The sequence below is a fragment of the Lissotriton helveticus genome, chromosome 11 (assembly GCF_964261635.1).
Source record: "Lissotriton helveticus chromosome 11, aLisHel1.1, whole genome shotgun sequence".
Lineage (NCBI taxonomy): Eukaryota > Metazoa > Chordata > Amphibia > Caudata > Salamandridae > Lissotriton > Lissotriton helveticus.
The window spans coordinates 326,961,153-326,985,944 of record NC_136072.1 but is presented as its reverse complement, the minus strand read 5'-3'; the positions used below and the strand labels follow the sequence as shown (position 1 = coordinate 326,985,944).

Below are 24,792 nucleotides of genomic sequence, written 5' to 3'. Positions count from 1 at the left end.
TAAATTTATATAGCGCGCTACATACCCAGAGGGTCTCAAGGCGCTTGTAGAGGGGTGAGGACTTACTTGTCAAATATCCACGTTTTAAGTTGCTTTCTGAATGCTAGGTGGTTCTGAGTAAGGCGAAGGTGAGTGGGAAGTGAGTTCCAGGTTTTAGCTGCCAGGTAGGAGAAGGATCTACCTCCCATGGTGGTTTTGTTGATGCGAGGTACAGTGGCAAGGGCCTGGTTGGAGGATCGTAGCTGGCGGGAGGGGGTGTAGAAGGACAGTCGTGTGTTGAGGCATTCGGGTCCAATTTCGTAGAGTGCTTTGTGTGCGTGGGTTAGGAGCCGGAAAGTAATCCTCTTATTGACGGGGAGCCAGTGGAGGCTTTTCAGGTGACCAGAGATGTGTTCTCTACGCGGGATGTCTAATATGAGCCTGGCTGAAGCGTTCTGGATGCGTTGGAGTTTTTTCTGGAGTTTTGCGGTGGTACCGGCATAGAGGGTGTTTCCGTAGTCCAGTCGGCTCGTGACCAGAGCGTGGGTGACTGTTTTTCTAGTTTCGGTGGGGATCCAGCGAAATGTTTTTTTGAGCATGCGAAGAATGTTGAAGCAAGATGAAGAAACGGCGTTGACTTGTCTGTTCATCGAGAGTGAGGAATCCAGGATGACGCCCAGGTTCCGTGCGTGGTCCGTCGGGATGGGTGCTTTTCCAAGGGCCTCAGGCCACCAAGAGTCATCCCAGGCGGAGGGGGAGGTGCCTAGGATGAGGACTTCTGTTTTGTCTGAGTTCAGTTTCAGACGGCTGTGCTTCATCCATTCGGCTACTTCTTTCATTCCTTCATGCAGGTTGGTTTTGGCGGTGTTGGGGTCTCTGGTGAGTGATAGGATCAGTTGAGTGTCGTCGGCGTAGGAGATGATGTTGAGGTTGTGTTGGCGTGCGATGACCGCGAGGGGGCTCATGTATATGTTGAAGAGGGTGGGGCTGAGTGAAGATCCTTGTGGTACGCCGCAGATGACTTCAGTGGCCTCTGACTTGAATGGTGGAAGGCGGACTCTCTGGGTTCTTCCAGTGAGGAACGAGGTGATCCATTCCAGTGCTTTTCCTTGGATTCCGACGTTTCTAAGGCGTTGTAAAAGGGTGCTATGACAGACCGTGTCGAAGGCTGCGGAGAGGTCAAGGAGGATGAGGGCGACTGTGTCTCCATTGTCCAGTAGAGTTCGAATGTCGTCTGTTGCTGCGATGAGGGCGGTTTCAGTGCTGTGCTTGGCTCGGAAGCCGGATTGAGAGGAGTCGAGGGATTTGTTGGTTTCGAGGAATGCGGCGAGCTGATTGTTGACCGCTTTCTCGATGACTTTGGCCGGGAATGGAAGGAGTGAGATAGGGCGGTAGTTTTTGAGTTCGGTGGGGTCAGCTGTGGGTTTCTTCAGGAGGGCGCTGAGTTCGGCATGTTTCCAGCTTTCCGGGAAGGTTGCGGAGTTGAGGGAGCAGTTGATGACGTCTCGAAGGTGTGGTGCTATGATGGAGTCTGCTTTGCTGAAGATGTGGTGAGGGCATGGGTCTGTGGGGGATCCTGAGTGGATGGAGTTCATCAGACGGATTGTGTCCTCAGTGGACATAAGCTTCCAGTCATTGAGGATATTCAGGGGGGTGGGGGTCCTGCAGGGGGTTGGGTGGGTTGGTCTTTGGGTCGGTTGTCGAAGCTGTTGTGGATGTCTGCAATTTTGTTGTGGAAGAATGAGGCTAGGGAGTCGCAGAGGGCTTGAGAGGGGGTGATGTCGTTGGAGTTGGCTGAGGGGTTGGTAAATTCCTTGACGATGTTGAATAATTCCTTGCTGTTGGGGGCGTTGTTATCTAGTCGGTCCTTGAAAGCGGCTTTCTTGGCATTCCGGATCAGTTGGTGGTGTATGCGGGTGGCGTTTTTGAAGGCGTTCTTGGTGCTGGTGGTTGGGTCTTTTTTCCAGGCCTTCTCAAGGGAGCGACAGAGTTTCTTGGATTTCTTAAGATCATCGTTGAACCAGGAGGTCTTCTTGCTGCCTAGTTTGATTTGTCGTTTTTTCAGTGGTGCTAGGATGTTGGCACTGTTGGATAACCATTGGGTGAGGTTGGTGGCTGCTTGGTCTGGGTTTGAGGAGTGGGCTGGGGGGTTTTGAAGAAGCGATGAGGAGATCTGGTCGATGGTGATTTTGTTCCAGTTTCTTTGCAGAGTGGGTTGGGGGTGGTTGTTGGATGTGGGCTTGTTGTAGGTAAAGTGAACGCAGCTGTGGTCAGTCCAAAGGAGAGCTGTGGTGTGGCTGAAGGAGACATGTTTGCTGGAGGTGAAGATAGGGTCGAGTGTGTGACCTGCGATGTGGGTGGGAGTAGTGACAAGTTGTTTAAGTCCGAGGTTGGCGAGGTTGTCCAAAAGGGTGGTGGTGTTGCGGTCGTTGTTCTTTTCAAGGTGAAAGTTGAGGTCTCCCAAAAGGATGTAATCCTCGGAGGGGAGCGCGTGTGGAGTGATGAAGTCCGTGATGTCTTCACTAAATTGTGCGCGGGGTCCTGGTGGCCTGTAAAGGAGGGTGCCTCTGAGTGTGGTCTTAGGGTCGGTGTGGATCTGGAAGTGAAGGTGTTCCGAGTTGGCGAGGTTGACGTCTGAGCTGGTTGAGATGCGGATGGATTTCTTATGGACTATAGCGATGCCTCCTCCTGTGTGGCCGGTGCGGTCCTTGCGAATGATCTTATAGCCTTCCGGGATGGCAATGGTGATGTCTGGTGCTGATGTGGCGTTCATCCATGTTTCTGTCAGGAAGGCGACGTCCGGAAAGATGGTGTGTAGTAGATTCCAGAGGTCAATGGCGTGCCTGTGGACCGAGCGGGTGTTGAGCAGGATGCATTGTAGGTGGTTGGGGTCGGATAGCTGTAGTGTGTTCGTGGGTGAGGAGTTGTTCTTGGTGCCGTCGAACTTGCAGGAGTAGCAGGAAAAGGGGCCATGGGTGTGTCCAGGGGCGGCTTGGACGCAGTTGGGGAAACGGCCGGGGTTGAGGGCTAGGAGGGTGGTGGCATCGTAAGTGATGCGGGAGGGGTGGACATTACGAGGACCAGGGGCTCTGGCGCTGGGCACGGTCCAGGCGCGGACGGGCGTAGACGGGCTTACCTTTGGCGCACCTTCGGCGCGACTGGGGCGCGATCGCTGCGCGTGGACGCCGCGCGTTAGGTCATTGGTCATAAATGGTGAGTGGAGGGGGCGGAGCGTGGGAGGGTCAGCAGCTGGGAGGCGGTAGCAGGGAGGAGGGGCGGGCCAGGGAGCAGGTAAACAAGATGGAGGGTCAACGGGAGAGTAGGGCAGGGGCAGCAGATGCACCACGGCACCGGGGGCACGGACGAAGTCCCAGGGAGAAAATAGAGCCTCAGCAAGTGTCGCGCTTCAGAGTACAGTAGAGCGAGCTGCAAAACCTGGTGAGGTACTATGCCTAGAGTCACGTAACGAGGCAGCTCTGTGGGAATGCGTAAACACAATGAATGTCAAAGCGCAGCTGATTGCGTGTTGCACGAGCGCGATGTAAATGAGATAAATAAATGCGCGATGCAAATGAAATAAATAAATGCTGTTAGAGATCAGCAAACACAATGAATGCCAAAGCACAGCTGAATGCGTGCTACACGAGCGCGATGCAATTGAAATAAATAAATAAATGCACGATGCAAATTAAATAAATAAATGCGGTCAGAGCTCAGCAGTCAAGATACGATACCACCAGCAAGTTAAGGCACGAGTGGGAGCTGGGATCAGGGAGCGTGGTGGGAGCGACCGTGCTGGAGCAGGTCCAGGCGGTCGTCGTGGTCGAGGCCTAAGCACTTCAGGCACCGGCGATGGGGGTCCGTGACCGATGTCAGTCGGTCGCACTTCGAACAGGGCTTGAACCCGGGCATCCCTACCGGCACCGATAGTCGAGGACTCAAGAAAGAAATGATCGAAAAAGATCAAAAAGTTTAGTCAAAAAATGACTAGGGGTAGAGCTTCTCCGGATCAGCGCTAGCTGGCGCGGAAAAAAGAAGAACTGACGTTAGCGCGCATGGGCGGCGTCTAAGTACTCCGACGACGTCATTCCGGCGCTAACGACGCCGACGACTGACGCGGAGCCGCAGACGACGCCTACCGACGCGCAGGGGTATTGCTACGCAAAAATTTCCAGATCCAGTCTGACGCCTGGGGAAATTCTAAGGTAAGGAATCTAGCACTAACGTGTCTCTTTCAGATTCTACCATTAACTGGAAGGAGGTTGAAAGCAGACAAAATAGCAAAAATAGGCTATGTCCCAGAAAAATGCCAAAACTGTAAAATATTTTGGTTTTCTGACAAAAGTCTGTTATTCCCTAAAAGCTGGGGAAATGGTGATTTCAGCCCCACAAACCCTTTTGTGATATCATTTGCAGGGGAAAAAAAACAGACTCTTTCATTTGCAGCAGTTGTCCCCATTTCCCCCCCCCCCCAAAAACAGAATTTAGCTGTATTTTGTTTAATTTCTGGGTCCCCTCCAGGAGAATCCACAAACCCTGGGTACCTTTAGAATCCCCATGATGTTGGAAGAAAAGGAAGCGAATTTGGCATAGATACCTTATGTGGTCACAAAGTTACATGGGCCCAAGCACGAACAACCCCAAATAGCCAAAAAAAGGCTTAGCACAGGGGGAAGGGGGAGGGGGGTGGGGGGAGGCCTAGCATGCAAGGGGTTAATAACAGAGGAGAAAAAAACAGCAGGGGTCCAGTGAGAGTCTATTCAGTTTCACAGATTTCAATTATTCGATATATCCAATTAAATCTGTACTACTCGCGTAGAGGATAAAAAAATTACACATACGGTATGAGAATTAAAACAGAATTCATCTCCATTATTAAAATTTAAAACAGTAAAAAGGTTAACCGGGTTTTCTCTTCTCTCTTGTTTGGGTTAGACTGTTAAAAAGTAAAAAACAGTTCATGCATTTGCATCTGGTGTTACTATTTTTAAGAGGTTCCAACGCCTGGGCCACATTGAATTTAGAAATCAAGAAACAGCAAAGACAATGTGTTTAGCGGTGTCAAACTTCAAAACGCTAAATGCCTCCTGGCAACGCACGAACCCTAGGTTCCTGCACAACTGTATGAGCCTGCGCTGTCTAGTAGGTTTGTAGCCTGGACGAAAAAAATAAAACATGGAGCTCTGTCTCCTCCTGGTGGTTACAGGCTGGGCACCCACGTAAGACAGTTTTAGACTATTTACAAGTAAATGCACGAAATTGAAGGGTACCAAATCTAAACTGGAGATATAGTTTTCTTGCTGAGAAAGGTAGCATGTCATCCAAGAAGGGCTCAAATTTATACTCATCTTTTATTGTGAGGAATTCGGCTGTCAGATGACCTGGATGACTGCCAATGTATGCGCTCGGTACATTTTCACCAGTTCAGCTAGTGAAATTGCAGCGCACGCTTCCTCTGGATTGCTCCAGAGACTTGGTGTACCCAACCTACTGCACTCTTCCCTTTTATGTGCAAACCAAGCAATGTTTTCTACCTCCGGGAAACCCAGTAACTCTTGATTCTGACCGATATTCTGCCAGTTCAAGAGTCACCCACTATCTACGCCAGAAAGTTATGGGTCTTAGACCAATCTCATCTCCAATTGGACGGATACCTAAATCCAGCTGCAGGGGGATTAAGAGGGTGCTAGAAGGGAGACCCAAAATCTGTCTTAAGAAGCTGGTCTATACTTTACTTACATGACTACAGGAACAATTACTCCAAAGTTCAGCCCCGTACATTGTTGCATCCCTAGCTTGTGCCTTATATAATTCTATTATAGACCCAGCGGGTTTAGAGGAGGAATCTCGAAGTAATTATGCAATTCCTCTGCTGGTCTGGGCTAACTTGAGCTTGGCTTTAGCAATTTATGGCCCCCACTCCATATTTTCAGTCAGGGTGACACCCAAACAGTCAAATACTGAAACCTTTTCAAGCACAATGTCATCTAAGCGAGGATTAGGGCGTGTTGTCTTTGCTGGGTTGAAGACCATAAACTTGGTCGTCAAGGTATTTATCTCCAGCCCCCTCTTACAAAAGATGGCAAAGCTGTCCAGGACCCTCTGTATTCCCATTGGCGACTTGAACATTAAGAGGGTGTCATCCGCAAACATCAATGCTGGGACCTTTGAGTTTGCCAACTTTAGAGCACCATTATCCCTAACCTCAATGAGTTGGGCAATCAATGCATTGACAAAGAGGCAGAACAGGGTAGCACGCACCTCTGCCTCACTCCTATGTCAACTGGGAATCGTGAAGGTAATTCTCCTTTCCCACATCTTACTTGGGCAAAGCTGGCTTCATGCAGCCTCAAGCATGCTTAGGAGGTAAGAGGGGATCCCCATATCTCCAAGTACCCCCATAATTTAACTCTGGGCACCAAATCAAAGGCTGTTTCAAAGTCCACAAAAATTAGGTAGAGGCTGCCACCCTCCATTCTCACCGTTTTCAAAAATATTAATTGAATTCTATATCGTTGAAATATCTTTATTCGGCAATTTTATCACCATAAAAGAGCACATATACATATACAATTCACATTTACCATAAAAATTAGTAAAATACATAAAAACAGGGAGATCTCATTTTGATACATTTACAACACAACCAGATTAGTATCGACCAGTAGGGCCCCCCGAGATTTTAATAAACGGGAGCGTATCCGCCATGCGTTTCCCAAAAATTTAGCCACCCCACAGATCATGAGGGCAGACGAAGAGTCTGTTGAGAGGACACGGAGTGCCTGTTTATGGCACCTCAGCCCTAATTCCCTACAGACTGGTTTCAGCCAAAACTTCCTCGCCCCTTTATAGGCTGGGCATGCAAACAACAGGTGGGCCACCGATTCCTTGGGGGCCGCACAGCCGGGGCATGTACGTGAGAGGGCATCAGAGGCCGACCAACTTGCCGTGAAATCAAGTACTGGAAGCGTCCCATAGCGCAGTTTCAGGTACAGTGATCGATCCAACGGTTTAGTTATTAGGTCAAAAAAGGGTTCCAATTTCCTTATACTCTTAATTGATAAAAATTTGTCCGTAAGTGAACCCACATTCGTAGCCCTCGTGGCCTCACTCTGGACCCAATCCCAATAAAGTTTTTTAATAACGGCTTTGGGTGGCGGGGATTGAGACTCCCATGCCTCTCTTAGACCCAGATTGATGGCCAAATCTTTCAGTTTTTTTAGCCATCCTATTTTATTACCTGTGTCCAGCAAGAGTAGATCATCCATCCCTTCTGCATACTTAGCCAGCTCCTCAGTTCTTCTTAGTCGAGACCAGAAGAGCAACGGGCGAAGCCTCACCAGGTCTTTTAAAGATCTTCTGCCCAAATCTAGTCTTAGGGGGATCATTGGTGTTGAAGCAGGGAGAGCAGCCACTTTCCTAAAGAAATTATTTTCTGCCACCATCAAATCTGTAACCCCTTCAAACCCCCAAAGTTCGGAGCCATATAATGCTGAAGGAAGAATCTGACCCTCATAGATGGCCATAACTGGAGAAACCGGTTTACTGGAAGATTCCCGGAGTTCCTTCAGCGTCACCCCGGAAACTCTATGATGACTAAGGAGCATTTTGGAAAGATGATCTTTCCAGGTCATACGGCTGTTTATCCGGACACCAAGATAATCAAAAGATGTGACCAGCTCAAGGGGGGCACTATTGAGCACGAGGTGATTTTTAAATCTTTTAGAGGGGGCAAAAGCCATCAATTTGGTTTTTGAAGTGTTAATGGTTAAGCCTCGAGTAGTACAAAAGGAGCTAAACAGGTTCAGGAGTTTTTGTAAGCCCACCGGGGATTTAGAGATTAATAGGGTATCGTCCGCGAAGAGAAGTGTGGGGATTTTCTCCCCCGCCAGGGATGGGGCATCCGTCTCTTCCCCCTTCAGATGGTCCACAACTCCGTTTACAAATAGGGAGAAGAGAGTCGGAGCCATAACACAACCCTGGCGTACTCCTCTCCGCACAGGGATCTTATCTGTTAACTGTCCCTGCGAACCCCATCTAACCCGCGCATAATTCCCCTCATGCAGCTTCGTTATTAGATGCAGAAGGCTACTGGGAAACCCCATTTCGCCAAGTATTTGCCAGAGTTTAGCACGAGGGACCAGGTCGAAAGCAGTCCTGAGATCTATGAAGGCCATATACAAACTGCCTTTCTTGATGGTAACCGCCTTCCAATAGATTGCAAAAAAGCGAAAGACCTGGTCCATCGTGCCAACCTTCTTTCTAAACCCCGCCTGCAAATGGGAGAGAACACTAGCCTCCTCTATCCAGTCGTCAACTCTCGAGATGATGACCCTGCCAACCACTTTCTGGATGATGTCAATCAGACTAATGGGTCTGTAGTTCGCAGGGTCATCTCTTGCCCCCTTCTTGTGCACAGTAACTACCTCGGCTCCTTTCCAGGAGTCTGGTACTTGATGACCCCTCGTGATCAGATTCATAATACTGGCAATTAGTTTGGCCCAAACTTCTGGCTCAGCCTTCAGCAGATCTCCGGGGATCCCATCCTGCCCGGCGGCTTTCTTAGGGGTGAGGCGTCCGATTGCCAATAATACTTCTGAGGGCGAAAATAACAGATCTGTATCGTCCAGTTTTACCCCATCACCCAACCCCTTCACCCCCAAACTAGATATTTCCTCTATGCCGCCATATAGGGATGAAAAGTGAGTAAACCATTGCTGGCTAGTTATATGAACAGCCAGTGGTTGCGATTTACCCTGCCTTGTTTTGTTAATCAAATCCCAAAAGAGGTTCGAGTTCTTACTGCTCACAGCCAAGGAGAGTTCCTGCCAATGCCGTTCCTCCCACTCCCGTTTGGCCAGAACTAGTGCTTTCAGATAATCCCCTCTGGCCGCTCTAACCAGCAGAGGGTCACCCGAAAGCAGAGCCCTTGTCAGATTTTTCCTAGAGCTCTTACACTGCTCAGTGTACCAAGGTTTGCAAAAAGTAGACGGCATAACCGGAACCCTATTACCTTTCCCCTTGGAAGTAAAGAATTGGCCCACTTGGTCTATTGTTGATTTATAGACAGAATCAAGTAAGGGGTGATGGGGGTCAGTAGGTCGGTTGTCTCCCTCCCAGATCTCTAGTTTAGAGGACAAACCCTCAATCAGGGTCCTAATACTATCCATCTCGTCCTCCCCTAGGTTGGCCTTGTCCCATTTTAATCTGCGGTTGTTACTACATGGGACCACCTCTTTAGATATTTTTAAGGAGTCACTCACCCCCCCAACATTAAGACCCCCCCAATTGAACTTACAGCACAAGGGGTTGTGGTCACTATCCTGGCTAGGAGAGACCTTCATATCAATGAGGTCCGCCCAGAATCCAACATTCATTAAGATGTAATCTATTCGGGACGGGCCTGATAGTCTATTAAAGGTCACTGCCCCTGACTGGTCGGATAAAGTCCTACCATTAAGGGCTCTTAGTTTAAAATCCCTAGTCAGTGCGTTCAGTTGAATAACCTTAGGTGACCATTTCTTAATAGTGGGGAGGGAGAGCGTTGGGATGGACCATTTCGAATCCTCCTCCTCAATTCCCAAAGGGTCATCCCCAAGGAGGGGTTCGAAAGTACAGTTAAAATCACCCCCCACAAGGATTTTAGCCGAACAAGAGCAGTTGGCTAAGGCCATTTCAAGGGCTGATAGAGTCAAAGAGGTAGAGTCACCCGGTGTCCCTCTAACGTAAACATTGAATAGGTCAAGCCTGGCTGCATCCTCCCGTCCTCTCGCCGAAAGGTGGAGTATGTCGTTACAGTCCACATGGTGGCGTGTGACCCCCCAATTCAGGTCTATTTTTAACCAAACAATGAGCCCACCCGCTGGTCTGCCCTTACCTCTACTTACAGCAGGCACAAAGTGGGTAGAAAACCCTGATTTGTGCAGCGGGACTAAGCTCCATGTTTCCTGGAAGAGGCAAACTTCAAACTGCTCAATGAAAGTATGCCACTCCGGGATGTCGAGCTTCCTCTTTAACCCGGCAATGTTCCATGATAGAAGGTTTATTACCCGTTGTCCTCTGGGAAAAGAAATGCTACCCACCACAGTCGAACTCTCATCAGCCGCCCTACTCGTGTGATTCCCCTCCTCACTAACCAGTGAGGTAGTGGATATAGGGCAACCAACCATCATAGGTGGAGGCCCGGCTAGCCCAGAATCTTCATTAATTACATTGGGTATTGCCGTATGGGTGGTAGGTAAACTGTCTACTCCTGCTTCTGTGGACCCTCCATTTAATCCAGTATCCTCTGCTCCCGAAAGTTCATACTCACCCCCCCCAAGCCCCAGACTTCAATCACAGTCTTCCAGCCCTGACAGCTGAGAAAACCGATTGTAAGTATCCAACGGGGTAAAAGGTATTAGGTGGTTCATCCTAGAGCCCATGTTCAGTGAATACCTATTGGGAACCGTAGACCAAGCGGTATGAGGGTCGGGCACCCCGATGGACTGGTGCCCGTGCTGGGGATAATTATTAGTATAGGAGTTTATAAGGGGCGGCCTAAAAGACCGAGATCTCTTGTCGAATTTAGTACTAGTTACTTCAAACCTGGGGTAAAAGAATGTTAAAGCCCGTGGGGTAATGCCAGTTTCTCCATTCCCGGGTGGCCAGTTTAAGATATAATCAACTGCCCGCGGGTCTCTAAAGTTAACCACTACTAAATCCCCCTCTATATTTTTCGTTGTACTCCCCAGCCAATTAATCCTTCTGACATGGACTATGTCCCCATCTATATTCGGAGCTATCGGCCTATGCATCCTCAGCCAGTGGATGATTTTATTCTTAAGGTCAACATAACCCTCCTTTTTATTACCTATTAGTGGTGGCACCCCCGATAAAACCACAACGTAGGGCACAGCTTCTGGGGGGATCTCGACGTGTGGAACCCTTTTATGAGCAGATCTACTATTTCCACCGTCCTTGACTGTATTTTGGATGTTGCTAATCGGAGCCTTTAAGAGTGATTTAGAGGGGGCGGCACCAGATGCAGTTGCTGTTGCCTTTGGATGTTTAGACGGCGATAAATTTTGTGGAGGGGGGTCAACTCTACCCTGGGGCTGGCTAGTTTGCTTAATCGGGGCGGGGACAGAAGAAATTCCAGGTTTCGTTGAGGGTTTAATAGGAGGGGGCCCTGTCGAGGGTATAGACTGCCCCACCCCATTCCCTTTGTTAGCAGTGGCAGTGGACAAACTGGTTAAAGCAGCTTCCAAGATGGTTAATCTAATTTCAACCCTCTTGATAGACTCATTAATAGGGCGAAGAAGAGATCTCAACAAAAATTCTAAGTTCCCTGTAGCTGGGGAGGGAAGTTGGGGTGAAATAGCAGATGGCATAGCACCGTTGTTGTCAATTGGAGCCACGTCATGTGTTTCCGCTACAACAGGGCAAAGAAGCGGTATAGCCTCACCCTGTGGTGTTTGATCCTGCTCTACAACTGCTGAGGCCTCGCGTGTAGACATGGTATTGGACCCTTTACCAAAATCGGTGTGCGATATTTTGGCTGTGCCTAATGCCACCCTATGTTTCTTCCTTCTTTTACTGGGGGGAGGGCGGTGGATCTGGACTACAGATAAAGACTTTTTTTTATGCTGTTTATGTTTAGAAATCTCGATAACACGGCTACTGCTAGGGGAGGGTGAGACACTTACAATGTCCTCTGAGGGCAAAGAGGGGGTAGCTACAAAGTCTCGAAATAACAAAGGTACTCCGTCTTGGCTGGTGTTAACCTCGCTCAGATCAATCAAATCAGTCGAATCACCCTCACGGTTCAGTACATGAAGACTATCGGAGAGGGGTCTGGATTTCATGTTCTCAACTGAGCGGCGCCGCTCTGCCCTGCGCTCCGCTAAGGTAGCGTCCTTTTCCCCCTCAGTCTTCTTAGAAAAGTAATGCTCCAGTGAGCCATTACGTAATTTAGGGATTTTACCCGGAGTAGCCTCCTCTGTTGCCATATCCCTCGAGTATCGGGACACTATCCTCCAAACGGCAAAATGTAAGGGGTCAGGCCCAGCCCGGCCTCCTGCGGCCCCGGACGGCCACAGACGGTCCCGCCCTTGTCCCGGGCTTCTCCCGGCGCCCTCCCGCGCGCTCCCGCGCAGCGGGAACGGCTACTTCCTTTAGGGCGAACTAGGGGGCGTGGCCGGCAGGGAGAGGAGCCCAGCTGACAGGGGCGCGCGGGGACTCCTGGAACACAGAGTCCACCCGCTCTACCCTCGCAGCCCTGCCGGTACACAACTAACCCCAAACGATGCTCCACACGCTGCAACCGCGAAGCGGGACCCGCGCAGCGGGTCCGGCGAGCAGCAGCGGTTGCAGTCAGGAAACAGCAGAGGTCCGAGGCTCCCAGTCCGTGGCGTTCAGAGAAGGTATGAAATGCTCCCGCTGGTGAGAGAGTTGCTGGTAATTAAATACCGCTGGGGTTTGAGGGCGCGGCCGGCAGGGAGAGGAGCCCAGCTGACAGGGGCGCGCGGGGACTCCTGGAACACAGAGTCCACCCGCTCTACCCTCGCAGCCCTGCCGGTACACAACTAACCCCAAACGATGCTCCACACGCTGCAACCGCGAAGCGGGACCCGCGCAGCGGGTCCGGCGAGCAGCAGCGGTTGCAGTCAGGAAACAGCAGAGGTCCGAGGCTCCCAGTCCGTGGCGTTCAGAGAAGGTATGAAATGCTCCCGCTGGTGAGAGAGTTGCTGGTAATTAAATACCGCTGGGGTTTGAGGGCGCGGCCGGCAGGGAGAGGAGCCCAGCTGACAGGGGCGCGCGGGGACTCCTGGAACACAGAGTCCACCCGCTCTACCCTCGCAGCCCTGCCGGTACACAACTAACCCCAAACGATGCTCCACACGCTGCAACCGCGAAGCGGGACCCGCGCAGCGGGTCCGGCGAGCAGCAGCGGTTGCAGTCAGGAAACAGCAGAGGTCCGAGGCTCCCAGTCCGTGGCGTTCAGAGAAGGTATGAAATGCTCCCGCTGGTGAGAGAGTTGCTGGTAATTAAATACCGCTGGGGTTTGAGGGCGCGGCCGGCAGGGAGAGGAGCCCAGCTGACAGGGGCGCGCGGGGACTCCTGGAACACAGAGTCCACCCGCTCTACCCTCGCAGCCCTGCCGGTACACAACTAACCCCAAACGATGCTCCACACGCTGCAACCGCGAAGCGGGACCCGCGCAGCGGGTCCGGCGAGCAGCAGCGGTTGCAGTCAGGAAACAGCAGAGGTCCGAGGCTCCCAGTCCGTGGCGTTCAGAGAAGGTATGAAATGCTCCCGCTGGTGAGAGAGTTGCTGGTAATTAAATACCGCTGGGGTTTGAGGGCGCGGCCGGCAGGGAGAGGAGCCCAGCTGACAGGGGCGCGCGGGGACTCCTGGAACACAGAGTCCACCCGCTCTACCCTCGCAGCCCTGCCGGTACACAACTAACCCCAAACGATGCTCCACACGCTGCAACCGCGAAGCGGGACCCGCGCAGCGGGTCCGGCGAGCAGCAGCGGTTGCAGTCAGGAAACAGCAGAGGTCCGAGGCTCCCAGTCCGTGGCGTTCAGAGAACTTTTGCGTGTCCCCACCCCCCTCACGCTTGCTTTTGCTTCCCATTCTTGCAAGTACCTGAAGCAACATCCCCCTTTCGGGTTACACTTGTCGGTGCATCTACTTGTTGTGGGGAGGACAGGGGCACATTCTCCGTAGATGAGGGGGCTGTAGGAGTAATTTTAGGGGTAGGCTATACTGTCAGCAGAAGAGAGATCTGGGGTTATTGACAGACTCCTTTCAGTGAGTTTTATTTCTAGTGTGACGGCGCCTATAGCCCTCTGTAGCATTCGGTCAATGGAAGTTGGGAGGGGTGGGAAGGAAAGGTTTACTTGGAGACAAGACTGTTTAGAAGCACAAGTGCGTTTCCCCATGGTTCAGCCTAGGGAGAACCACAATAAAACCACCCTAGGCACAAGTCCAACAGATCAACAGAGCCTATAAGCAGTAGGATTGATAAATAAACCGGAAAGGTGGATTAAGCCCGTATACATGCAGATAAAGCTAACCATTGATACCCACCCCTGAGGAACGCTGTAAATGGGATCAGGCAAACACAGTCATGCACAAATCGGAGTGGAGTTGGCAAAGGGGGCGCCAAAGATAGCCCAGTCCACTTATAATGGATGAATTGTCAAACTCTTCCCATGCAGTGAGGCGATTTAAGGCACTCCCCTGTTCACCAGAGCATATATTCTTACCAGGCAAGGATCCAAACCCCAACCTGTCTCACTTGGTGTTCCGCAAGGCTCCATCCTCTCCCCTACCTTATTTAACCTATTCATGGAACCTCGCACCCTCATCCTTAAACAAGCTAAAATATGCTACCGCCTCCATGCGGATGACACCCAGCTATACTACAGGATTAAACCTCGCAATGACATCCTTCACCTCAATGAGACCCTGATAAAAATACAAGCTTGGTTCCATCTTAATCATCTCAAACTAAACCTGAAATCATCCTTTTCACTCCTAAAAACAACTCCCTCCCCCATTCACCTCTGGATCAAGGATATTACAGCTCTCAACTGCCCCCTCTCTCCCTCGAATACTGTCAAATCCCTAGGCATCAGCATTGACCATAGCATGAATCTCATCCCACACATCAAAAATGCCGCCACGGGTGCCCTCCTCACCCTCCACCACCTCAAAAAACTCAAACCTTTCATACCAGCTGGCTATTGCTTGTCCTTTCCCGTATTGACTATGGTAACGCCACACTCGCTGGCCCACCCAGCACCACTCAAATCTGTCCTCAACCTTGCCGCCAGACTTATCTCCGATTGTAAAAAATTTGACCACATCTCTCCGGTCCTAAAAAAAACCTCAACTGGCTCCCAATAGAAGGCAGATCCACCTACAAGATTGTATGTATCACGCACAAAGCTCTTCACCTAAGCACCCCCTCCTACCTGGCTGAGAAACTGCAAAAAGCGGGGTACTCCATGTCCCTGAGGGGCACCAACTCCCTTGTCCTAATCCCTCCCAGACTAAAGCACAAAAAACCCCAATCTCGTGCTTTTTCTGGGAACGCCCCACGATCTGGAACTCTCTCCCCAAAGATCTTCGATGCAACCCCTCCTACCCTCTCTTCAAAAAGACTGAAAATACTCCTTCACAACAAATACTGGGGTATTTAACCTCACTGGTGTCTTTCTCTACACTCCTTCCTCCCTGACTCTCGCCTCCTCCTCAACCCCTTCCCGCCTCTCATTCTTCCTCCCCTTTTCTACACTCCCTTCTCCCTCTGAACTTCGAGACCCCCGTGATCTCCACCCCCCCAGTTCATTCAATTACCCTATGTTATGTAACTCATGTTTTAATGCACATTGTCTTATTTTTTGCAATTGTTTACCTATCATGTAAAGCGCTCAGATACCCCCGGGTCCAGTAGCACTATATAAAACCTTGGAAATAAATAAAATATTGCCGGACGAACTGTATGGCCACAATGCAACAAGGAAAGTCTTACCCTTAGCTTACGGCTAAAGTCAAAATGAAAGGGTGTGTCCCTTCCCTGGCAATGACAAGCCCGCCCTTGGGCACGGCGCGTCTTGTAGAGCTTGTGGGTGCTTTGGCGATCCTCCCTCCTGGGAGAGCAAGGATTCCTGGGACTTCGTTCCCAAACCGGCAGCAGCAAATAGCGTCCCGCTGTATTTTCAAAAGCTTGGTAGAATAGGTCACACAAGACCTCCGGGTAAATTACATGTCTGTTCAAGTAGTAAGCTATTTAGGTAAAATTTATTACTACACACTATCTTGAATAATTCCAAAATCAACTATCTGCCTATGATAAACTAAACTGAAAATGTATTTTACAGGTGGTAAACTATGCCCCTCTCAATTAAGGGACATGCAGCATAAATTAGTGTTGATTCTGACAGGTTTTCGGTAGAAGTAGAACAACTGGCTTTTAACTGGATATGGTGAGGACATCAAACTTAGATGAAGTGCTGAATTACAATAAGCAAAGAATATTGAGGTTTAGCACTGTCTTACATTAAGATACATTATGCTTGGGCACTTTTTTATTTTTTAAACCATTACGAATAGCAACATAAAAAGCTAGATCTTATAGTATAATTTAGTTTCATGAGCGAGTGGTCAGAGATGGTTATCTTCATGAAGTATCCAAAATGTCCTAAGAAAACTAGGTATAAATTTCTTCAAATTATTTACCATTGTAAAAAGGAAGCTTTATCGACTTATTTTAGAACTGCACCGATTATAACCCTTGGAGTTGCCCATATTTCAGTCTAAAGCTAGGCAGCATCATTCACTAAAATGGGAAGAAACATTTCAAATCTCCGCAATTTTTCGTGGGTAATGCTAGATAGTTGATTTATTACGCATCTAAATAGTATTCCTTGTTTTAGGTGCCAAAATATTATTGGATATTGGTGACACATACTAGGAATCAGTAGGGGTTTACGTTTTTTTGGAATTCCATTTTTAAGTTGAAAAACTTTACAATAGTCTGACATTTCATAAGATGTGCATATAACATTTCTTGGGTTCACCATATAGTTAGACCGGCCTCTCCGGAGTAAAGATTTGTTTATATATCCATGCCTGGTCCATGTTCTATAACTTTGCTAAAATGGAACTCCTTGCCTATTCCCTTATTTTCAGTGTTATGAAAAAAAGCACCGTTTGAAATCGTATGCTCTCACTACTAACAGCACAAACTTTTAAGGTGTGGAGCTTTTTCAGTGCACCATTGCTGCTTTCCCCACTTTCGCACATGAGTACCATTAAGATAGTTGAATGTTTAATGTGACTTGTTTGCTAATCCTCATGCAAAAAAGTGCTTCCTTAATACACAATGAATATCTTGACAGTATGCGCAACAAAAGGTTTACTAATATTGTCTTGACAGTTCAACATGCTTGCAGATTTTGTCATAGAACTAAAACAGTATTACACTGCAACACATTGACACTTAGATGCATTTTGCTGGTCTATCAGAGCAATGTACTTAAACAGATGGAGCTCTCAAAAATTGCTTTTTTCATAAAACATTCTAGATTCTCAAAAATGGAAGACAAAACCTAATAAAAATTGTAGCCATGTACCAAGTGGGATGAGATAATCAACAGCCAAGAAACTACGGTCAAATTCTTGAACTCATGGCTTCACTTCTAATGTTAAAAAGTAGTAGAAATAGAATTGCCACAGTGCAAAGTGCCCATTTATGTGCAGTATTACGAGATTTTCCTCGATTATCCTACAAGGACAAAAAAAAAAAGTAGATGCATATATTTTTAACCTATTTAATGTCCTAATTAGGTAATTTTTTTTTAAAAAGCAGCCTAAAATCTACCCACGGCGGTTAACAATTTTTGGTCTGTTCTTATTCACATTTCTATATACGACCTATTTAACACCACCTGGGTGACGGAAAAATCAAAGAGTTTACAACAGTGAGTCAACTCACTTAGCAGCAACAAAATTGAGATCAGGCAAAGGTTACTGCTCCGTGCTGGGTGCAAGGGCAGCTCACAAATAAATCTTCAGACAATCCCACAACAGAGGCAGTGCTGCATATCCTGCTAATTATTAAAAAAGAAAAATAATCAACTTAGCATGCCACACAAAAGCGGTATATAAAAAGCATAAGAATGACCATCACTGAGAAGGATGTAACCAGCAATATAATACTTCATTATCGGGGGAGTTTTCTTCAAGGGATCGCAGGCAGTTACCTTAAATGCTTAAAAGTGCTCAGATTAAAAAAAAGCTAGAGGTACCCCAACAATCCGCTAATAATACTTTTGAAGTCAGGAGGCAGTGAACCAGTCTCTTGCTGCTTTAATACCAAGATGGCGAGCTCTGGGTAGGAACCGAAGCCCAAAACCGTTCCGTTGAGAACTGGATTCTGCTTATACACAATACAGCAGCGAGGCAGGGCAGTGTATGCAGCGAGACACCAACAAAAAGCAACAGCATTCATCCATGGCAGCATATGTATATAAAGCCCTTGACAGAAAAGTCAAAATCCCCAACTTGCTCCAGCAGAGGTCCAGCTTACTCTGCTACTCAAACCTAGAGGGGGCTTTGTTGCAGAGAAATAGATGGGTTACATGCAAAACACACAACAGGTCAGATATTGTGGGCTTAACGGACTAAGTGGAGTAACATCTTTATTTCCAAAGCTCTCCAATAGGCCGATGCTGGGCTTCTTTCATTGCTTCCTCAGCAAGAGATCGGATTTCACCGTGCAAATCTTCAATGGTCTTGGAAGCATCAATCACCTAAATTATCCCCAAAAGAAAAGAATCGTAATCAGCATGCTGTAGTGATATGTACTCACAGTAACCACCACAACGGTCTGTAAGCAGATGCTCGGTGCGGGATAAGACATGGCATCGTTTCACCCTCTGAACAACATAGGTTGATCTAAATGTGGTCACCCAAATGAATCCCTTCAGAAAGCATAAAGCAAGGATAACTTGTCATGTCTAGATCAAGGGTGCAGTCAAGGTACTCAAATCTATCCAAGGAAGAAAATACAGCCCACTGCTGCCATTAGGATAGTCCACCACTGGAAAGTTCTAATTCTATACCCACCTCACCTTGTTTGCCCAAGTGTGACCGGACCCACCTTATAGATTTAACTCCTCCACTCACTGCCAGTCCCCTTCCCCTCTGAGTGGATCGTGCCACGGGAATGCTAAGCTAAAAACGTCTGTCACTAAAGCCAACCTATCATGAGTTACAAGTCAGCTATATTGGCCAAAGACGAGAAAATATTTTTTTCCGTCTCATAATTTAAACTGTATATTTTAACAAGATGGAACACAAGAACATGGGATACACATGTGGCATATTATAAAAATGATTTTAAAAAATGTTTTTAAACACAAACAGGAATTCTATTTTTGACCCTGGGTCAATTGATCTTTTCCATCCCATTTTGCGGAGTTGTTCATATGCAAGGTTTCTGCAAATGTAAGAATTACCTTCCAGTTCAAGGACTTGTCGTTTCTGAGCTCCTGAAATCTCTGCAAGACTTTTTTCTGGAAGGCAGTGGTCTCATAGCGCTCAGCTCCAAAACCACCCCTCTGCTCCGCTTCAGCTGTGCTCAGCTCAAGAAACAGGATCAGATCTGGCTTCGGAAGTCCCACATCAGGCTGTTTACACCAGTCCAGCGAAAAGTTCTAAACAGAGAAATGAGGCTCAACACTGTACACATGAAAAACTAGCTCTCTCTAGTACTAAAGAGCATAAACAATAGCCACAAAGAGGGTTACCTATGACAAAGAGGACCTAGAACATGATCTAACGGATCTAAAGAAGTCTTACCTATGCATTTATCACATTTCAGTAGACCAAAGATGCAGCAGGTAAAGGGAGAACTAGGAAATATCAGAAGGAAATGCACTGGAAAGGAAAACAAAGGAATGAGTAGCTTTGCTACGATAACCAGCGTTATTGCCTGAAAACTATTCACGTCAGTCTGTGCTTTGGCCAAGCATCAGACAACCTCACCATACCACCTATGGTAAATCGCACATATTACCACTCCCACTGGTGAATAGGAGTGAATGGCAATGTTGTACCCCTCTGAGGAGTAAGTTTGCAACTCGCCTCTTTGGCGCTGGTGAAGGCCACTCCCGAGAAGGCATATCTGTCCACCACCAAGGTGATCCCACTGTGTAGCTTCTGCTTCATCCATGCTCTAAGGGAAAAAAGGAGTGGATAAGAGATGGAAGCGACCAGTCACAAAAAAGCTGCATAGCGAAAAAAGCATCACAAACAAACTGGATTCAGAATTCAAAGGTTTGTAAAGTAGCCTTTCCTGTTTTTATCTGTGGCTCGCGACTGAAACGTTATTTATATTCAGCTCTTTAGTCGATACACCAAACGTCTGCCCACTGAGTACATTAAATTAAATCTGGCGTCATTTTCATTAATTAACCAGATAAAGTATCGCCCACTTGATTTGTATGAAGTAGGGGTAGTTAGGTTTGTATCCCAGGAACCCTCCAATCTTCCGAGCACCACAGAATAGAGAACAAGATTCACGAAATGTGTTTCCCAACATCTTCACCAAATAAGATAACTTTCATCTTTAGCTTTTATCCTTATTTCTTCCACATAGCAGCGCAAATACGAAAGGGAATAGCACAGCCTGCAGTATTGTAAATATTCCTTATATGATCCAAAAAATGCGAGACATATGACCCAGATGGGACGTGAACCCACAATCCCCAGCTCCGGAGGCAGAAAGAAGCCTTATCCATTAGGCCACTGGGTTAATGCGTAGTTGATAGGCACGCTAACACCTTGTATCTAGTACGAATGAGGCATCATTCCTATTTTGCAAGTTGAAGTATGTCCGTCTAAATTGTTTGCTAAGCCTCTTCTTAAAAATGTTTCAAGCCTCGGTTTCGTGGCACGAGGTATTTGCATTTCGATTTGTTCAGCTACACAAATAAAAATAAATCTAATACTAGTCCAGTCAGACCAGCTGGTTACTTCCCAGCTCGTAGTGCCACAAACCTGGTGGTCCTCAATGAACAAGAACAGATCAGATTTCCGGCAAGGGCTCTCCGAACGTACAATAATTAATGGAGACTATTTTAAGTGCTATGAACAACAAGTTATTATTAAAACGACCATCATACATCATGCCTTAAACCTAATATTGGAAGTTATTCGCATAGCTTTCATACGAGGTACATCAAATGTTACTCTAAACATAACGACATTGGAAATAAAACTGCTGCACACCTTAATCTAAGAAATCATCGTTTCCGTAGTCGAAGAGACAGCTCCTAAAAATGGCACAGAGGATTTTCAAACAAACTTGCTGAATACTGTTGGAAGGGAGAGGGACCTCTGCTCAGATGACAACTTAAGGGGCAAGGAGGTCTTAACAGCATACACCACAACCTGCACTTGATGGAGCGAGATAGAAAACAAAATTTTGTTTAAACTCGTGAAGTCACATTTCCATAACATGAATAATAATATTAATGATTTGTGATATGTCTTGCTAATACAACTTAGATTAAACTTTACACATGGGGGGACTAACATGTGTGCTCATAAACGTGCATAATTGTTGCATCTTTTTGTTCGTGTAAAATAATAAAATAATTTATTGTTTTTGTTTTTGTCACTACTAACTGCTGCAAACTTAAAAGAAGCATGTGCTTGTTTTGCTTTTCCTTGTCTGTGTGATGTCATTTCTACTATTCTAGGTGCACATAAGTCTCATGGATTAATGAAGACTGGTAGATATAAACGCTGCTTTATTTGTTTGCATTTGCTAGGTAACATTTGATTAATCGGGTGGGTTAATTAATTAGTAAATCCTGGGGTGGATACAGAATCTACATTATTTCTTACATTAATACTTTTCTTGTGTTTGTTTTATACTAGAAAGCATAAGTTGCCTGCTTTTGGGCCTAGTTTGCTCGAGTTACAAAAAAGCTGAATTTTACTTCTGCAAAAGTCACGAGACGCCCATTCTGAAATAAAGTGTTCGTCAAAAGCTGCGTTCACAAAGCAAAAACTGACGTGCTATCATCATTCTGTCGGACATGGCCAAGGTCGAAAAAGAACATTTTGTCAGCCCTTAACTTGGCATCCGCGGAAGTCTATTGGAAGCAATGAGAACATTATTATACATTTGTTGCAAACCTAGGAAGCTCCTGGTTGCATTCGGAAAAGACAATGGTCCTTAAGAAAAGTGACTTAATGGAAGATTTGAAATGTGGGTGACATGTCACTTGTCACTCTCAGCCAATGGGACGTCGAAGATTTATGAAAACTTTCCTTTGCGTAGTTTAGTTAGCGTAGAAAGGTATAAAAAGTCATGCCCCTAGGGATGGGCTGGCTGCTGCTTTCTGACTTTCCGATGAGGGTGAAGTACTGTCGGACATTGCGTGGAGCACGTAAGAATCCTCAAAGAACTTTACTTTAATTTCTATCTATTTAGCTCAGTTAGGGATTTAGGTTTTAGAAATGCTAAACTTTAAATATTTACTTTAATTTTGATTCACTTGCTTAAATTGTATTTTTCTCACGTTTCTTTACAATCATGCTTGCTTCAATGCTAATAAATAACTTTTATAAAAATATCAATTAAAATACCATAATTTAGTAAATAAAATCTTACTTTTGACAAAACAAGCTGGTCTTGGTTATTCAGAAGTGTAGGTTACTATTAGCTAGATCACGTCGCCAAAGGTGGTCGTTTAAATGGTTAGGATTTATTCTAATGACAATATTCTTTTCGCAGATGTATAAAATTGTATATAGTTTGTAGATAATGTGTATATAGATTTAATCTGACCACCTGATTCAGTAGGCCCAAAATATGTCAGGTTTATAAATGGGTCCATAATTTAGTATATAATTTTGTTTATAGGTTATGAAGTTGGGTAGCGTTGTTTATGATATATTTTCTATAGGCCGCTGGATCAATTCTCTGGTAGCAGAAATTGATGGTTGCTAAGAGTAACCAAGGTAATATGTTGGTTGCTAAGGGTTACTAAAGTGTTATGGTATGGAAATAGGATCGATGTTTTAACACATGTTGAGTTCGTTTTTCGTGCTATCTGTAAGCTATACCGGTATAGATTGTGTGGCGAGAAATTAGTCACGCAAGCCATCTGTTCTGTTTGTAGTGATATCGCCGAGTATCACAAGAGGTATCGCCGTGTACCATAGTGTTGTCGCCGAGCAGCACAGTTTTAGGGCTAGGTGTGAATCTTGAATAGTGAGGGTTTTCTAAGAAATTAAAGCAGCATGAGAATAGGGACAAAGCGCCTTCCATAAAACTCACTGTGATAAGAGTATTAGTTATATCCGAGCTTGAGTGAAGGGTAAAGTAGCGTCGGTGCATGATTATCTATAAACAGGTTAGAGTCCTGTACGGGTACATGTTTCATATCTATAAACAGGTGAGAGCCCTGTACGGATAACGTCGTTATTTTGCTAACGGTGCATGATCTCTATAAACAGGTGAGAGTCCTGTACGGATTTCATGTGTGTTCGAAATTAGGGAATTTTCAGCGTGAAAGTGCGAGTTTGATTTGTATTTTATGTCCAAGTGGAACTCTTAGAACTGTCACTTCGCGGTGCGTTCAGAGCAAAGCGAGTTCATAATTATACGTGTTAGAAGGGTGGGGTAAGGGTTACTCTACTGACAATTGGATATTATCCTTAGTGTGAATAGCGCCGTCTATTCCGAAGTGTGGATACTTGAATGTATGTAAACTATCCTAAATAGTGAAACGAACAGATGATGTCCTTCTAGTCATTGTTAAGAATTAATTTACACTGAAAAGTGTTCTTAAAATGGCGCTGTGAAAAGATTTTGTGAAGGAGGGGTAAGCGCCAGGAGTGAGAAACGAGAAACCGCAGCTGCTGTGTACGTCACAGAGCCGCGCTGGGATTGGGTGACCTACGTCACAAGCTATATTCTGATTGGCTCTTGAATCTCTGACGACCTGTAAGCTGATTGGTCCTTCAGAAAAACTCCATTTTATTGGTTGAGCAGAAAAGTGACGTAGCTCAACTGTCATTGGCTTGTTGGTGTGTTTCGCGCACGGATTGGTTGTTTTGCGGAACATCCCGGAAATATTTTACGAACGATTTTGTGAATTAGATTTAACTCTTAAAAATGAGTTATCATTTTAAACATGTTGAGAAAAAGCCAACATTATTTCAGAAGTTTAAGAATTTATTTTCGCCTGACAAGAAAATCGAAACGCGAGGTGGTAAATTACTTCATAAGTATAAAACACCTGCAGCGTATATGGAAGGTGAATATGGATATCATACTGTCTTATGGTTCGATAGTTGGAAACGCTATACTAAGAACGACGGTGTTTTAACTTGGCCTGATGATGGTTCATTTAATGTAAAAGTCTTGAGAAATTTACGAGAGAAAATGAATGCTCTTGTTCCGAAACCGAGACCAACTCAATTTGAAGCTTTAGTTGAGTGGGAAGATGAGATGTATCAGTTACAAAGAGAAGCTAGTGGAATTAAAAGACCTTCTAAAAATCCACCTTGGAGAAGAGAAACTCATGAAGATAGATTGCGAATGTGGAGACAGGGAAACATGAGTGAAGGATTGTATTTAATACAAGAAATGGTAATGGGTACTCCTACAGGGAAATCTATGGAAAGTGAATCTGAGGATGCAGTTATGGAAGAAATATATACAACAGCTAGAAAGAATCAACCTTTAAGACCTCCTAGATCATGGTCTACTCCGGTGGTTTCTACTGAAACTTCACCGAGTGCACCTCCAATTAATGAAGCTCCTAAACTTTATCCAAATAATTGTGAAATCATTGAAACTCCTAGAAGACCAGAATTTGATAATGCTTGAAATGAAGGTAGACATTTTACAATGGCCCCAAGGACAAGAGAAGCTCCAAAAGATTATACAAGAGAGGCAAGAAATGTTGAAGATGTCGATTATAATGAATATTTAAGATCTAAAGAAGAATTAATAAAAAGAATGACAAAAGGCATGGAAGCTGTGACAGTTCCAGTAACAATAGGTCCTGTTCAGCCTGTATTTGATCAAAAGGAAACAAACAAGACAGGATTAACTATTCCTTTAAATGCAGAAATTCAAAAGGTTACTGAAAAATTTTATTCAGACTTATCTGAAATAAACTCTTCTAGATCGAAAATGCCTGATTTAACCTTTAATGAGGATTTATCTCCAAAAACACCAATGGGTGCTATATCAGATATAGGGAGTCCTGAAGTCAGGGTAACCACACC

At 46.1% G+C, this 24,792-nt stretch overlaps 2 protein-coding genes across 7 annotated transcripts in view; one reads left to right on the top strand and one right to left on the bottom strand.

The window, feature by feature from the left end:
* Positions 1 to 24,792, top strand: part of D2HGDH (D-2-hydroxyglutarate dehydrogenase) — a 1,118,641-nt gene that overhangs the window by 235,602 nt on the left and 858,247 nt on the right. The gene's annotated exons all lie outside the window — the stretch shown is intronic.
* DTYMK (deoxythymidylate kinase) overlaps positions 15,756 to 24,792 on the bottom strand; it is a 106,178-nt gene continuing 97,141 nt past the window's right edge. Inside the window, exons 3-5 of the mRNA XM_078665676.1 lie at positions 19,624 to 19,714; positions 18,996 to 19,193; positions 15,756 to 18,287 (exon numbers count right to left, since the gene is read on the bottom strand). Coding sequence (XP_078521802.1) covers positions 18,177 to 18,287; positions 18,996 to 19,193; positions 19,624 to 19,714 — 400 coding nt within the window. The 3' untranslated portion in view covers positions 15,756 to 18,176. The remainder of the gene's footprint in view (positions 18,288 to 18,995; positions 19,194 to 19,623; positions 19,715 to 24,792) is intronic.